This window comes from Taudactylus pleione, unplaced genomic scaffold, assembly GCF_031769625.1.
Source record: "Taudactylus pleione unplaced genomic scaffold, aTauple2 ptg001230l, whole genome shotgun sequence".
Classification (NCBI taxonomy): Eukaryota; Metazoa; Chordata; class Amphibia; order Anura; family Myobatrachidae; genus Taudactylus; species Taudactylus pleione.
Genome location: NW_028285630.1, coordinates 449,938 through 464,378, shown reverse-complemented (window position 1 = coordinate 464,378; position 14,441 = coordinate 449,938). Strand labels below are relative to the sequence as shown.

General features: G+C 44.0%; 1 protein-coding gene across 1 annotated transcript; it reads left to right on the top strand.

Annotated features, from left to right (window-relative positions):
• Positions 1-1,675: 1,675 nt before the first annotated feature.
• On the top strand, positions 1,676-11,612 carry LOC148450989 (C-X-C chemokine receptor type 3-like). The gene is made up of 2 exons (XM_088462413.1): positions 1,676-1,722; positions 10,533-11,612. The coding sequence occupies exons 1-2, from the start codon at positions 1,705-1,707 to the stop codon at positions 11,610-11,612; spliced, it is 1,098 nt and encodes a 365-aa protein (XP_088318539.1). The 5' UTR covers positions 1,676-1,704.
• The last annotated feature ends 2,829 nt before the right edge of the window (positions 11,613-14,441 follow it).

Here is a 14,441-nt window from a genome sequence, read left to right as displayed (position 1 = left end):
ACTGACACGTGTTTGTGCTGCCCACTGCTGCAGCTTAGCTTAGTCAGCTGGCTAGCTTGGTGCAAATTTTGGGCCTAACCCAGAAGAAAACAATATTGTGAGCTGTGAGGTGGTCAAAATTGACTGGAAACAAGTGTAAATTAATGTTATTGAGGTTAATAATACCGTAGGAACAAAAAAAAGCCCAAATTATGTGATTATAGCAGTTTTTATAAATTTTGAAAAAAAAATACAGATCCAAAACCACAACCAAAACCAAAACACGTAAGGGCGGTTTTGGCAAAACCAATCCAGATCCAAAACATGAAGGAGATACAGATCCAAAACCAAAACACGGGGGTCGGCGCACATCCCTAGTTCCTACCCGTGTTTAAAACCGGACAGACATGGGCAGGACATGGAGCTTAGTAAATTTACCCCTAAGAGGGCTCTATTTATTAACATTATTTTTACTAAAATAAAGTGAAAAAGGGTGTTTTCACACCCTTTTCACATTATTTTAGTTTCACCTGTATTTATTACAGGGCAATTGGAGTAGAATTAGTAAAATTCTACTCCAACCCCCAGTATCACTTATTTTTAGTAAAGCAGATCGCATTTCCCATAATTGTAATGGGAAATGTGATCTGTGTGCAAGTTACTAAAAATAAATTGTAAAAAAAAAACCGGGGGAAGCCCTGTGATAATAATGCCACCTGGAGGTGGCGTTATCCAGGGTCTCCCCCGGTTACTGGGCTCCCACTGTGCTCTAACGGGGAGAGCAGATGCGGGAGCCGGTACCAGTAATCAGCTATGTGGTCTAAAGAGACCGCAAGCTGATTGCTGTAAAAAAAATAAAAAAAAAATTAAACATTTTTTTTTTCACTTACCTGAATCCAGGGACCGGTGATCGGGGCTCCGGTGATGGCTCCTCTCCGGTCAGCTGGTCTCCCACAGTGCACTGGGGCCCGGTCATCATGTGATCGGGCCCCAGTGCAGTATGGGAGATCACCTGATCGGGAAGCCCGGAGAAGACCACCGGAGGCCAGGAGGATGCAGGTAAGTGTAATGAAGGGAGGGGGGGGGAGGGGGGGTCGCGGGGGTCCGCGATCGTGGGGGGCGGGGCTTAGTGCCGGGGGACGGGGCTTAGCGTCGGTGGGGGGGTAGTAGCGGTGGTCGGTCGGCGCATGCGCGTGCTCTTAGTCGCTGTATTTTTTCCGAAAATACCGCGACTAGAGTGCGGATGGGATCCGCAGGGACAGAGCTTTATCGCAAGCTCTGTCCCTGCAAGGGATTTATAGTAAATCCCTGTGATATTACCTGAATTCGCAATGCGAATTCACTCGGTAATATCACACTACAATCCGCATTCAATATGCGGATTGTAGTAAATAGAGCCCTAAGAGAGAACACATCTGTAACTTTCTGTGGTTGTACTGATTGTGGACATGGTCATAAAATTCCCCTGGTCATAACAAAGTTCATGTTTTTTTCATACCCAGGTCCTAGGACAAGAGCATAAATGCCTGTAGATCATGAGTGACCATACAAAGTTACTTCACTGTCATCACTTGCTGTACATACGGTCATGGACAGACATGTGTAGCACATCCTTCTGCTACCACCAATCACCTCCTTTTTCTGAACATCATCTACTCTCACTTCCATTCCTTAAACCACAATACTCAGAGCTGACTAGAACTGAAACAGTGTCTTGTGCTCAACATGTATGACTCTTACAAGGTAAGCCAAAATGGTTCAATTATTGTTCTTTGCCTAATAATAAATAGAATGCACATAATGTGGGAATGAATGTGCCTAAAATAATGCAATATTTGTATTCTAGCAGTTACATGTTTGCTCATGATGGTATAAAACACTGTAAAGTGCTAAAATATACTGTGACTTGCAGGACAGAAGTCTTAGGAAAGCAGTACAGCATTTCATTAACCTTTTCTGCTTTCTGTGTGATTCATTGGTAAAACCTAATTGTTTGCACTTGTGGAGCTTCTCTGCATGGTTATCTGTTTAGATTGTGCACTAAAATGTAGCGTTCATGTAACTGAAATGAAAACAGAATACAGCGCAGAAGAATTGTACAGTATACCATAGTATTATTGTAGTGACTGCTGGTTTCGCTTACAGGACAACGAGGTACAATATTCAAAATGCAAACTACATTGATCATCAATTTACAGCAATTGGAGACCTGATTCATTTTATGTGATGCTGGTCCAAGACATATATGTCATGTCTGGATCCTAAATCACATACAAGATAATGAAAGACTGTGGGCCTGATTCATTAAGGATTGCAACTGCAACAGCGCTGAGTCATGGTTGTTGGCCGATTGTTGTGTACTGCGCATGAGTAAGCATCGGTGGTGCACATGTGCAAAGGCACCACTGCAATTGCACTGCGATCAAGCAGACCGCGCAGAGCAATCACAGAGTGATTGACAGAAAGTGAGTATTTGGGGGTGGTAACTGGGGCGTGGTTGGCGAAATGCAAGCATGCCTGTCCGTTTTAACGCTGTTACAGGGGCATGCATAAATTAGCCAATGCAACGACATACACAGCTTGAGCTATCATTACGTGCAACGAGGTTAGCGATTTCTAAGTAAGGTCAGGGCTGCTGTAATTCTGCGTGAGGGGTCGAAGTTACTTGATGTTACCGATGTTTATGGAGGTTTGCATGATATTACGGATGTGAGATAGCAGTAGTGGGAGGCAGTGGGCATCTATGCTGGCAGTGCGATGGCGTTGCGATTGCAATCATTAGCATATTTTCGCAGCAGACCTGCGTGCGATTACGGAGATGCGATCGCAATAGCGATCCTTACTGAATCAGGCCCTGTATATGGAATCAATTAGCAGGACTCATTAAACGTGTGCTTTATTTACAAAAAAAATATATTTCGGGGGTGTTCATCTGAATACAGCACCTGAAGTATGGGGCACATCCCCAATATATCATGTTGCCCCACTTTCCTGAATAGTGAACATTCCTTAGGAAGTCCTGGTGAGGCACTACTTGAATTGTCTTGCAATTGCTTAAAGGACAGTGACCAGTTGACTTGGTATGGGCTGGGGGGACCCAAGGCTGCTGCAACCTCAAGAAGACTATGAGTTGTCAGCACAGGGAGAGGAAGTCTGTCTAATCCGTTCTCGCCCCCTCTCTGTACCCTGACAATCACAGGGCACTGCGCTTACTGCTGGACTGGACCTCAGGTCAGTAAGATTTGTCCAAAAGTGGTCATGTCCCTTAAAAAATATATATTAGAGTTGTCTATATAGCTGACTTTACAGCACCAATACAAATTGAGGCGAATTCTGATTTGGAAGCATCTTGCAAAGACTGCACATGCGCCAGAAATTGCAAATGGGCTCTACACGTGTCACAAAAATCATCCACTTCAGTAAGTAGCTCCATCTGACTCGCATCTCGAGCACACGGAGCATAACGTGAAATAGGTGTAACTGGACGGCGACATTCGGACGCACAGAACAGCTGCATCTTGTGGTAGTGTTGTGGGGGTGTAGCCCGACTTCTGTGCATGTTTGAGGCGTGCTGGAACACCTAGGTCAGACGGATCTTTAGCATTCAGCATGGAATTGGTGCAAGGGCCGATACTTATGATGACGGTCACGGCTGATGGAAAAACAGTGGACGGCGTGACTCAGCCGCATGTGGGCGCATGGATACTTTCATAGACGGAAGGATAATCGGATTAGCATTACCTAGTAAGTAGACTGCCATGGTTGGACGCAGACGAGTCTAAATTAGAATCAACCCCAGTATTCGCAGAAACCAAACCTGAGTTTGTAGGTTACTATAGGACTAAAGTCAATGCAAACGGTATTCATCCTCAATTGCTGCTACAGTATTAATAGTCTATTGGTCTAATAACACTTACTGCTGGGTGTTTTGTTTCCATCCTTTTTGCAGAACTACTGGTATATCGTCATTATTATTTATATACTGTTTAGAACAACATAAAGTTATATAAAGTACAAATCAGGAAGTAAAAAAGCCGTATAATGACACATTGCCCTATAGTGTAAGAAGCATGCACATTAGTCATCCACACTCTGCTGTATGTCCAAAATGTCCTTATTTCTAATGAGCGCAGAAACTCGAATCGCCTTTGTTAGATTTAAGGAGATATGAAAATGTTATTCCTTTAATGTTACTTAGATTTACAGGAATATGTGTTACCCATACATGCCGACATTTCACTCCCTCCTTCCGGGAGGGAGCTGTGGGGATTCTCGGCGGAGGGCGTGTCGCAGCGAAAAGGGGGCGTGGCCCGGCGATGATGAACATTTTGGGGCGGAGCATGGGGGTGTGGCAGCGCGATCGCGTCATCGCGGCTCCGCCCCCTCTTCGCAGTGCCGTTTTTAAAGGCATTGTGAGGCAGGGGGCGGGGCCGTGATGACGCGATTCAGCGCGAATCGCGTCACTGGCCCCTCCGCTGCCGGGATTTTTATGGTGAGTGCAGGGGGGGGCGGTCAGGTCGCTGGTGCCCGGGAGGCAAGCCTGCCTTCCCGGGAGGTCGGGAGCGGCACCCGATTTTCGGGAGGCTCCCGACCAAATCGGGAGGGTAGGCAAGTATGGTGTTACCAGGGCCGTAACTAGGGTAGTGCGACCTGTGTCACGGCACAGAGCTCCGCAGGGCAGGGGGCGCTGTTTGGGCCTGTCAATTTTCTGTTTATTATCATTCTCACTTCCAGCTTCCTCTTCTTTTATCCCCAGCATCTCCTGGCCTCCCCTATCTCTTCCCTGGCCCTTCCCCATGAGGCCATGTCCCTTTTTTGGGTGTGTTATCTCTCTATTTAAAAAATAGGGGGGTCGCCAATGCTCTTTCTGGCACAGGGCACCAAAAAGTCTAGTTACAGCTCTGTGTGTTCCTTTTGGAGGTTAGAGGGCCGCTCAGTGCAGTCTCTCAACTGTATCAGCTTGCCTACCACTGCGGTTATCTGCTAAGATAGGTAAGATCCCCATAACTCCTGCTTAGGAAGCACTTTGGTGTTACTTAAATCTTAAAAGCTTGAGGATGAGAAGATGCAAATGATATACTATACAGATACGTCTAAAACATTAGTGGCTTTCTCTAAACTCTTTTATGCTTAATCAAAGCTCAAAAGATAAAAATAACACGAAAACCTATTGTTGTAGCTCACAAGAGTCATTTTAGTAAGGGATCCGATCTAAATCTCGACAGGTTCTGAATATCGATAGTCAGAATGTCGACATTGCCGTTAAGTCGACGACCAATACAGTATGTTGACATTCAATAATTGCTGACATGGTTAAAATGTCGACATGTTCATAATGTCAACATTTTACATGTCAACACCAGAATGTCGACATACAGTGGGGTTTTTTTTACTTATTTTTAGGGTCAAGGTTAGGGATAGGCGAAAATAAGAAATAAAACTGTATGTTAACATTTTAAACATGTCAACATTTTCGAATGTTGACATATTGGTTGTCGACCTAAAGTCCATGTTAACTTTCTAACTGTCGACATCACTTTCAGTGATTTCACCTTATTGCATTTTTTAGGTGCAATGTATAGGGATGTATATTTGTAAACTATATTTATTTATGTATGTATGTGGAATATACATGTCTAAAATTTATTTTTGAAAGGCTTGACTACAGGTATGTATGTAAGTTTATCCTTACACATACCATACTCGCCTACTCTCCCAGAATATCTGGGAGACTCCCAAATTTGTAAGGTTTCTCCTGGATTCTGGGAGAGTGGACAACACCCCCACCACTTCTACAGTAAGGTGGGTGTAGGTGTAATGATGGAAATCACTATGAATCAGGTTGCCACGACCCTGCAATGCAGTGCCGCAATCTCCCCCCATTTAGAATCTTCCAGTGGCCAGGGAAAGTAGGTAAATATGTTTATTAGTATACGTACAATATGTGCGCGTTCCTGACTGCATGTGTACAGATGTATATGTGGGGGGGTTTTTATGTAAAAAAAAGAAATACAACACAATTATATATTTAAAATGATTCCTGTACTATTTTGTTAAGTAATGCAACAAATGCATAATCTGTGCCCTCAGTTCCATCCCTTTCCCCTTATCATTTTCCTCCTCCTTTATAATTTTCCTCCACCTTTATCATTCCCCTCCCCCTTTATCATTCTCCTCCCCCTTTATCATTCTCTCCCTCTCTATAATTATCCTCCTCCTTTATCATTCCCCTCCCCATTTCTAATTTTTGTCCTCTTTATCATTCTTTCTTTCTCTGTCATTCTCCTCCCCCTTTATTCTCCTCCTAATTATCTGCCTCTCTGTCCTTTTCCTCCTCCTTTAACATTCTCCTCTTCCTTTATTCTCCTCCTAATTATCTGCCTCTCTGTCCTTTTCCTCCTCCTTTATCATTCTCCTCTTCCTTTATCATTCTCTCTCTTTAATTCTCATCCCCCTTTATCATTCTCCTTCCCCTTTATCATTCTCATCCCCTTTTATCATTCTCCTTCCCCTTTATCATTCTCTCCCTCTGTCATTCTCTTCCCTTGTTATCATTACCCTCCCCATTTCTCATTCTCCTCCCCTCTCTGTAATTCTCCTCCCCCTTTATCATTTTCCTCTTTCTTTATTCTCCTCCCACTTTATAATTCTCTGCAGCTCTGTCATTCTCCTCCCCCTTTATCATTCGACTCCCCATATCTCATTTTCATCCCCTATATCATTCTCACCTTCTCCGTCATTATCCTCCCCTTTATCATTCTACTCCTCCTTTTTTTATTTTCCTTCGTTCCCCTCTATCATTCCTTTCTTTTTGTCATTCTCCCCTTTTTATCAATCTCGCCCCTTTTTTCATCACTTTATCATGTCCTTTTGTCTTCAGCCTCTTTCCACTTTGCTGATTCTCTTCTACATTCCTCATTCGCTTCTCCTACTTCACCACCCCTCCCCCCTTCATATATGCAGAGTAGTTCAATGCAACAGTGCAGTGTCATCCTGTTCAGTGGGTGTCAATCATCCACTCTGGGCTGGATGTACTTACTATAGAGCAGAGCTCTGTTCTCAGAGGGGGCTGATGATGACACATAAGATCAGGCTTGCCGACTTTCTGACTGCCCCTTCCGGGAGGGAGCAGCCAGATCAGCATGACAGGGGAGCGTTGCCAGCTGAAGGAGGCGGGGCTGGCCAGGCTGCATTTGTGGGTGGGGGCGGAGCCACGTGGTCGCGTCATTTTGGCCCCGCCCACGCTACACAATGCCGATATTACAGGCATTGTGAAGCAGGGGGCGGGGCCAAAATGACGCAATTCAGCTTGAATCGCGTCACTGGCCGCCTCGCTGCGGGGGATTCAAAGGTAATTGCAGGGGGGATAAGAGGGGTGGGAGTCAGCCGGGAGGATTACCTGCCTTCCCAGGAGGTTGGGAGCGGCACCCGATTTTCGGGAGGCTCCCGACCAAATCGGAAGGGTAGGCAAGTATCTCTCTGAGATCAGATCTCTGAGTGCAGAGATCTGTGCAGCAAAGTAAAACATACTATGGGGTCTATTTGCTAAGACTTTACATATTGTGGAGTTAATGCCACTCCTGCTTCGTCTGCTACCGCAGCTGTTACTAAACATAGACCCGCCGAGAAGGGTGAACGTTAAGTCACCCCCTCGGCGGTAACAGCTGAGACCCTTTTCCCCTGACAGCCCTCTGTGACTCACCATCTCCGGCCGGCAGCAGCAGCAGTGACTTTTTAAAAAAATGTTGGTGTCAAATCTTTATTAACACACTGTACAATTACAATAAGCACTTCCTGATTCTCCAATGAGGAGAAGCAGATACCAGCAGCTACATGAGGCGGTATCAGCGCTGGAGAAGTCACCCGACGGTAAGTCACATCTCCCCTTATTAATACCTGGGACACTTAGGGAATTGGTATGATTTACCGCCGGACCCGGCAGAGGAGGAAATCCCGATCGTCAAAGGTAAGTATATACTAACCTATTTCTACCCCCTAACCCTCCCTTAGCGGTGCCTATCCCTAACCTTCCCCCTCAGGGCCTATCCCTAATTCCCCTTCCCCGCCGCCTAAACCTAAGTCCCCCGGGGGGTGTCTAACCCCAAGTACCGCCTGGAGATGCCTAATGCTAACCCCCCCTTCCCCTAGCCTAAATCTAACCTCCCGGAGGGGTGCCTAGCCCTAAGTCCCCCCCGGGAACCCTAAACCTAACCCTCCCCCCCGTGGCTATTCGTGCTCAGCGCCCGGCGTCCCTTTGATCGGGATGCCGGGCGTCGGGCTCCCTGTGTATGCCTAATGACAGGTGTCGGCATATCGACGCCTGTCTTTAGGACCTTGCCGGGATATGACAGTCGGGAAGCCAGCTGTCGGGATTAGGTCCGCCGGCTTCCCGACTGCATACCGACACTTAGTGCTGCCATACAGTCGGTGTCTATGGCAGCGCTAAGTGCCCCAGGTGCAGTGCGATATTGTAGCCTGCACTTAGCACTGGCAGACTGCAGGCAGAGAAAATCCCTTTAGTACATATTGAGAAGCAATTTGTACAGGGATGTTCTCTGCCTTTAACATTTCTAACCCCTTATCTCCCCTTAATAAATAGACCCCTATAACTTCTAAACAAATTGGAGACACATATGACCAGGGGTGCGAAGAGAGGTGGAGATGGGTAAAGGAGTCTGGTACCTATATTTTGTGTACACTTCCACTTGAAACAGTTTTCAGTAGGTATAATGAAGCTTTGGCCAACACATGCGGTATGGCTGCAGGGAGTGATGCATGAAAAGCAAGCAGTGCTGCAGTGTCTGCAATATGTGGATTAGGACTAATTCAGAGATGAATGCAATGGCGATTACGTATGCACATCGAGCGACTGTTGACTATCGTGAATGCATATAAGACGCACTGGTGTGTGCTGCCATTGCATCGCAGTTACGGACGCACAAAGCCATACATCGCACAGTGAGTGACGGGTAGTCAGTGTTTGGAGGTGGTAACGGGAGTGGTCAGAAAAATGCAGGCGTGTCTATATGTTTGAACGCGAGTTATGGGCGTGCATAAATTACCACTGCAATTGTACAGGCTGCATGAGAGCCCTCTGCATACGGGGAGAGCTGCCGAGCTGCTCAGACCTTCCGTAAGGGCAAGATGGCCGCTCGATGTGCGTCGATGTTACCGATATTTATGCAGGTATGGTAAGGCAGCTGTGAGCATCCCTATGTTTGGGTGATCTTTGCACACATTAGCATATTTTCACAGCTGCGTTGCATTTGAAAACGCAGCTGCGATCGCATTAGCGGCCATCTATGAATCAGGCCCTAAGGGTGAAATAAATTACAACTTCTAAAGAGTGGAGAAATGGACCACTGGGGAAGTTGCCCATAGCAACCAATCAACTTCTACTTATCAAATTCTAGAAAGTACTTGATAAATGCTAGCGAGAAGCTGTTTGGGTGCTATGGACAACTTTTATACCTGTCTGCTTTTCCACTGTTTAGAAAGTTTGATACATTTCCCTTTAAGTGATCTAGCTAAAATCACAGGTCCAGTCCGTCCCGTCTGCTCTTCCAAGCAGCAGTGTATTGGGGCTGCGGTGTCATGACTATGGGAAAGAGCCCTAAAAAGCAGAACTGTCCCACTGAAATCGGGACGGTTGGGATGTAAGCGTACTTTATTCTTCTATGGCCTTTCTACAGATGTGTCCTTGGTCATCTAAGGGTCTACTTACTAAGCCTTTAATGAAGATAAAGTCAACAGAGATAAAGTATCAGCCAATCAGCTCCTAACTGTCATGTCACAGGCTGTGTTTGAAAAATGACAGTTAGAAGCTGGTTGGCTGGTACAGTACCTTATCTCTGTTGACGTTATCTCCATCCAAGGCTTAGTAAATAGGCCCCCTAACTTCAATATGCCATGCAGCACAATATGCCTGGCACGAGTGAGCCGCCAAGTCCCATGCAGCTCTGCTAGCGTCGGACGTCTTTTTTTGTCCAAAATGCATCTAATTCATAATGCGATGTGACTAGGAGGCACCAGGACACTGTGCTGATTAATTTAATATGCGACACTTGTATATCTGTGTGCGACTGAGACTGTAAACAGAACTTGGCATGAAAAAAAGCTGCAAAAAAAGCTGCATTGCAGCACTATGCATGCTGATTCAGAGACTCGGTCGCACATAGATATACAAGTGTCACCTATCAAATTAATCAGCACAGTCTTCTGGTGCGTCCCAGTCATATTACATTGCGACTTTGTTGTATCTTCGTCAAAAGAAGGCAAAAATGCACCCGGCGCTAGCAGAGTGTCACGGGACCAGGAGGTCTGAGTACACATGTGTATATTTATGTTTATATTCAAAGTCCTTGTTGATAACCCAGAAAGATACCTAAAGAAAAAGCAAGAATGATTTAATAAAAGTTGCAAGATGGCATGTATAAATCAATGTTATAAAGCTGTCTGCAGTTGGAAAATTCTTTTAGGGAATTTTTTTTTCCAGCATGACCATACCAAAAAATATGTCTTCTGACTATTGTAACATTTTATTTTATTTTCAGAGCTTTAACCTAAGTCCAACTGACTTTGACAACAGCACTTTTGGATACTCAGCATACTCGGACCCGGAAGATGTCACTCCATGTAGCCATGAAGAGAATAAGATTTTCGATCAGAGCTTTGTGCCAGCACTTTATAGCCTTCTGTTCTTGTTTGGAATGGTGGGAAATGGGCTGGTCATGACAGTCATGCTGCCAAATAGACGGAGAATGCAGAGCACCGATATCTTCATTTTGCATTTAGCATTGGCCGATATGCTGCTGGTTGTCACCTTACCATTTTGGGCTGTACAGACTACCTTCGGTTGGGTATTTGGCCAAGCCCTATGTAAAATTGTTGCCTCCATCTTCAAAATCAACTTTTATGCCGGCACATTCCTCCTTGCCTGTATCAGCTTTGATCGATATCTCTCGATAGTGTATGCTGTCCAGGTTTACAAAAAACACAGAATGGACCTCGTTCACTGGAGCTGCTTCATAGTTTGGTGCCTGTGCTTTCTATTGTCTATCCCTGATGCAATGTACTATTCAGTCTCATTTGAATCTCGCATAAACATGACCACGTGTGATCCCTTTTTCCCCATCTCAGCGTCTATATCCTGGAAAGTGGGCATGACTTTCCTATTCCACATTGTGGGATTTCTGCTGCCGTTGGCTGGCATGTTGTATTGTTACTCGCATATCATAGTAACCCTGCTACGTTCCCAAGGATTTAAGAAGCAGAGGGCGCTAAGACTCATAATTGCTGTGGTGGTGGCTTTCTTCTTGTGTTGGACCCCGTATAATATTGTAGCATTTATAGACACAGTAAAGATGCTGCAGTCTAATAGTACCTGTAATTCCGAAAATAAAATTGATATTGCATTATCGGTCACGTCTGGCCTGTGTTACATCCACTGTTGCCTGAACCCCGTGCTATATGCCTTCATCGGGTCCAAATTCAAGAGTAATCTGGCCGACCTGCTTAGTAAAACAAGGCTATGTCCACAGTTTGTGGCAAGATACGTTAAGAGTAGGCAGCCGTCCACTAGATCTTCCACCCGGTCTGATTCTGGTGACACATCTCTGTCTGGGATCTACTAGAGTTTGATCAGTGGTGGACTGCACTGTCTATTCATTGAGCAAAATAACCACATCAATACTCGGTCAAGACAAGGATATAATTGTGAAGACTAAAGAACGATGCCTTGGATTGGATACATAATAGAAAATTTAACAGAAAATTGTTCAGTGGGCATATTCAAACTTTTCCACACCATGGATTAAACCTGCATGGATAGATGCTCCCGCTAAAAAGTAACAATATTGGGGAATTCATTGTTACATCAATCCAAGGATCTCCGTAATGGCTTTCATATGGGTGGTTTGGGGATTCTATGCATTCACCACTTGATTTTCAGAAACAATTTTAAAAGACCACTAACCCAGCCCCAAATTGAAATTTTCACATATGAACCATGAGCATAATCCCACCTCCATTATAGACAGCTGTCATGATAAAATCTGGCACAGTGACTGAGATATCTGCTCCTCTGCATGAATCAACCAATCAATGCAGAGCATTTCTTCAAAGCAAATCTACAAAGTGGTCAGTCACTGTCTGCTTATGTAGTTAGAGAAACACCATCTTGTCGAACATGAACAACTGCTGCTGAGGATTGGCTGAGAGCACGGTGGATATATTTGGTTATGTAAAAACTCAGCTGGGTTATACACAACTCTTGTTGATAATGTCAAATAGTGTCTTTACTTGTTTTTGAATGTGATAGAGGTATCTTAGAAATGAGGGATCATACTTTTATTTAGCCCCCATACAACTGCCAGTACCCAGCCCCTCCCCCTTTGGTAAATCAGGTAAGGACATATCCTCGCTCCATCCAAACCCCATATCCTGGCCATTTTTACAAAGTTCCAGTCCTTACATGTCTTAAATCAAGACATGTTTGTCAATGGTCCTTCATAGAGGCAGGATGGTTGTGTAGTACTTTGGGATCTTATTATCCATGTAATCCCACTGACCAAAGTTGAAGCCTGTTTTTTTAATTTGCTCGATGTACAATTCATGGCCTATGATAACAGGGAGAACAACCATAAGATATATCAGGACATGACTTCATCTTGTTCACCTTGTTTCTGTACACAAGCAGTCCTAAGGTGAGCTCAGGGAGGACAGAAACCTCCTGTGGTGCAGAAGGGCAAAAGTTCACATGATCTTGATTTTCGGTATGAATACAGACCGTTAAAGAGGGGCCTGGCTAGCCTTCTGACTTTTGGGGTTTTAAGCAGGAGGTGTCAGAAAAGTTACTACAGTTAAAGCAGTGTTTATTAGCATATTGGAATATATTTATATTATTTTAATCATAATATACATGGAAACAAAGAAGGTTTGTTGGGATATTTTGTTTCCTTTTAAGACTATATTCACATAAATAGGTCAACATTAATACAGGTTGAGTCTCCCATAACCAAACTGCTTGGGACCAGGGGTATTTTGGATAAAGGAATATTCCGTATTTTGGAATATTTGCATATCATAATGAAATATCTTGGGAATGGGACCCCAATATACACACAGAATGCATTTATGTGTTATATACACCTTATACACACAGTTTGCAGGTAATTTTATACAATTATTTTCAATAATTTTGTGGCTCAAGCAAAGTTTGTGTACAGAAATGAAATTCATTTATGTTTCATATACACCTTATACACACAGGCTGAAGGTAATTTTATACAATATTTTTATTAATTTGTACCTTAGACAAAGTTTGTGTACATTGAACTATCAAAAATCAAAGGTTTCATTATCTCAGTCATGCCAAAATGATTCCGTATTTCGGAATATTCCGTATTTCGGAATATTTGGATATGGGAGACTCAACCTGTAATATAAGCAAAGCTGGAATTTTTCAGCTCAACTGTGATGGCAAATGCAATTTATGCCACTGATTATCTGGGCCAGTGAATGATTTTCTACATATTATGCCAGTTAGGAAATACCACCAGACATCTATATGATGAGGACTTCTTGCTATAGGACTGATCGGACTCATCCCTCCATGTACTGGTAATATAGCATAAACTGCTTGCTGGACTTTCTAGATTGGCATTCATTATCCCATTATACTTTGCACTGTACCCTCCTATTCAAGGCTTGTTCTCCAGCAATAGGTGCATTATTAATTTTCATCTTAGTATACATGTGTTTTTTATTGAGTTACTACAACTACACATGTCCAGGGCTGACTGATTGTTTTTTGGTTTATATCTCTTTCTTACAAGCACACACATAGTTTGTCACAGTCTGCAGCAGATGGTGTTATGCTGTGGTATTCTATTGATGGATCTTATTATTATATAATGTGATTGACTTAAAACTTCAAGCACTGAGAAGTGTTTTTCTTGCTCATATCTATATACCTATACATATGTATTTTTACTGATATTTGAATTGTGGTTTTATGTTTTACTATTTTACTATTTGATATTAAATACATTCATTAATTTTAGTATCAAGCTGCAGTATTTAGTATTTATATCTGTTTTCAGTGCTGTTTTTTTGGGGTTGGGTGCGGGATCCCGACGGCCAGGGTGCTGATGGTCAGAACACCAACAGATTTCTGTAAGTATTATAACCCTTACCCAAACTCTACCCCTAACCCTCCCATCCCAGAGCCTAACTCTATCCCTCCCTTCCTGCAGTCTAACCATAACCCTCCCATCCCGGAGCCTAACCCCAACCCTCCTGTCCTGCAACCTAACCATAACCCTCCCCTCCCGCAGCCTAACATTAACCCTCCTGTCCTGCAACCTAACCAAAACCCACCCGTCCTGCAACCTAACCATAACCCTCCCCTCCCACAGCCTAACCGTAACCCTCTCCCTAGTGCCAACCCTCCCCCTAACCCC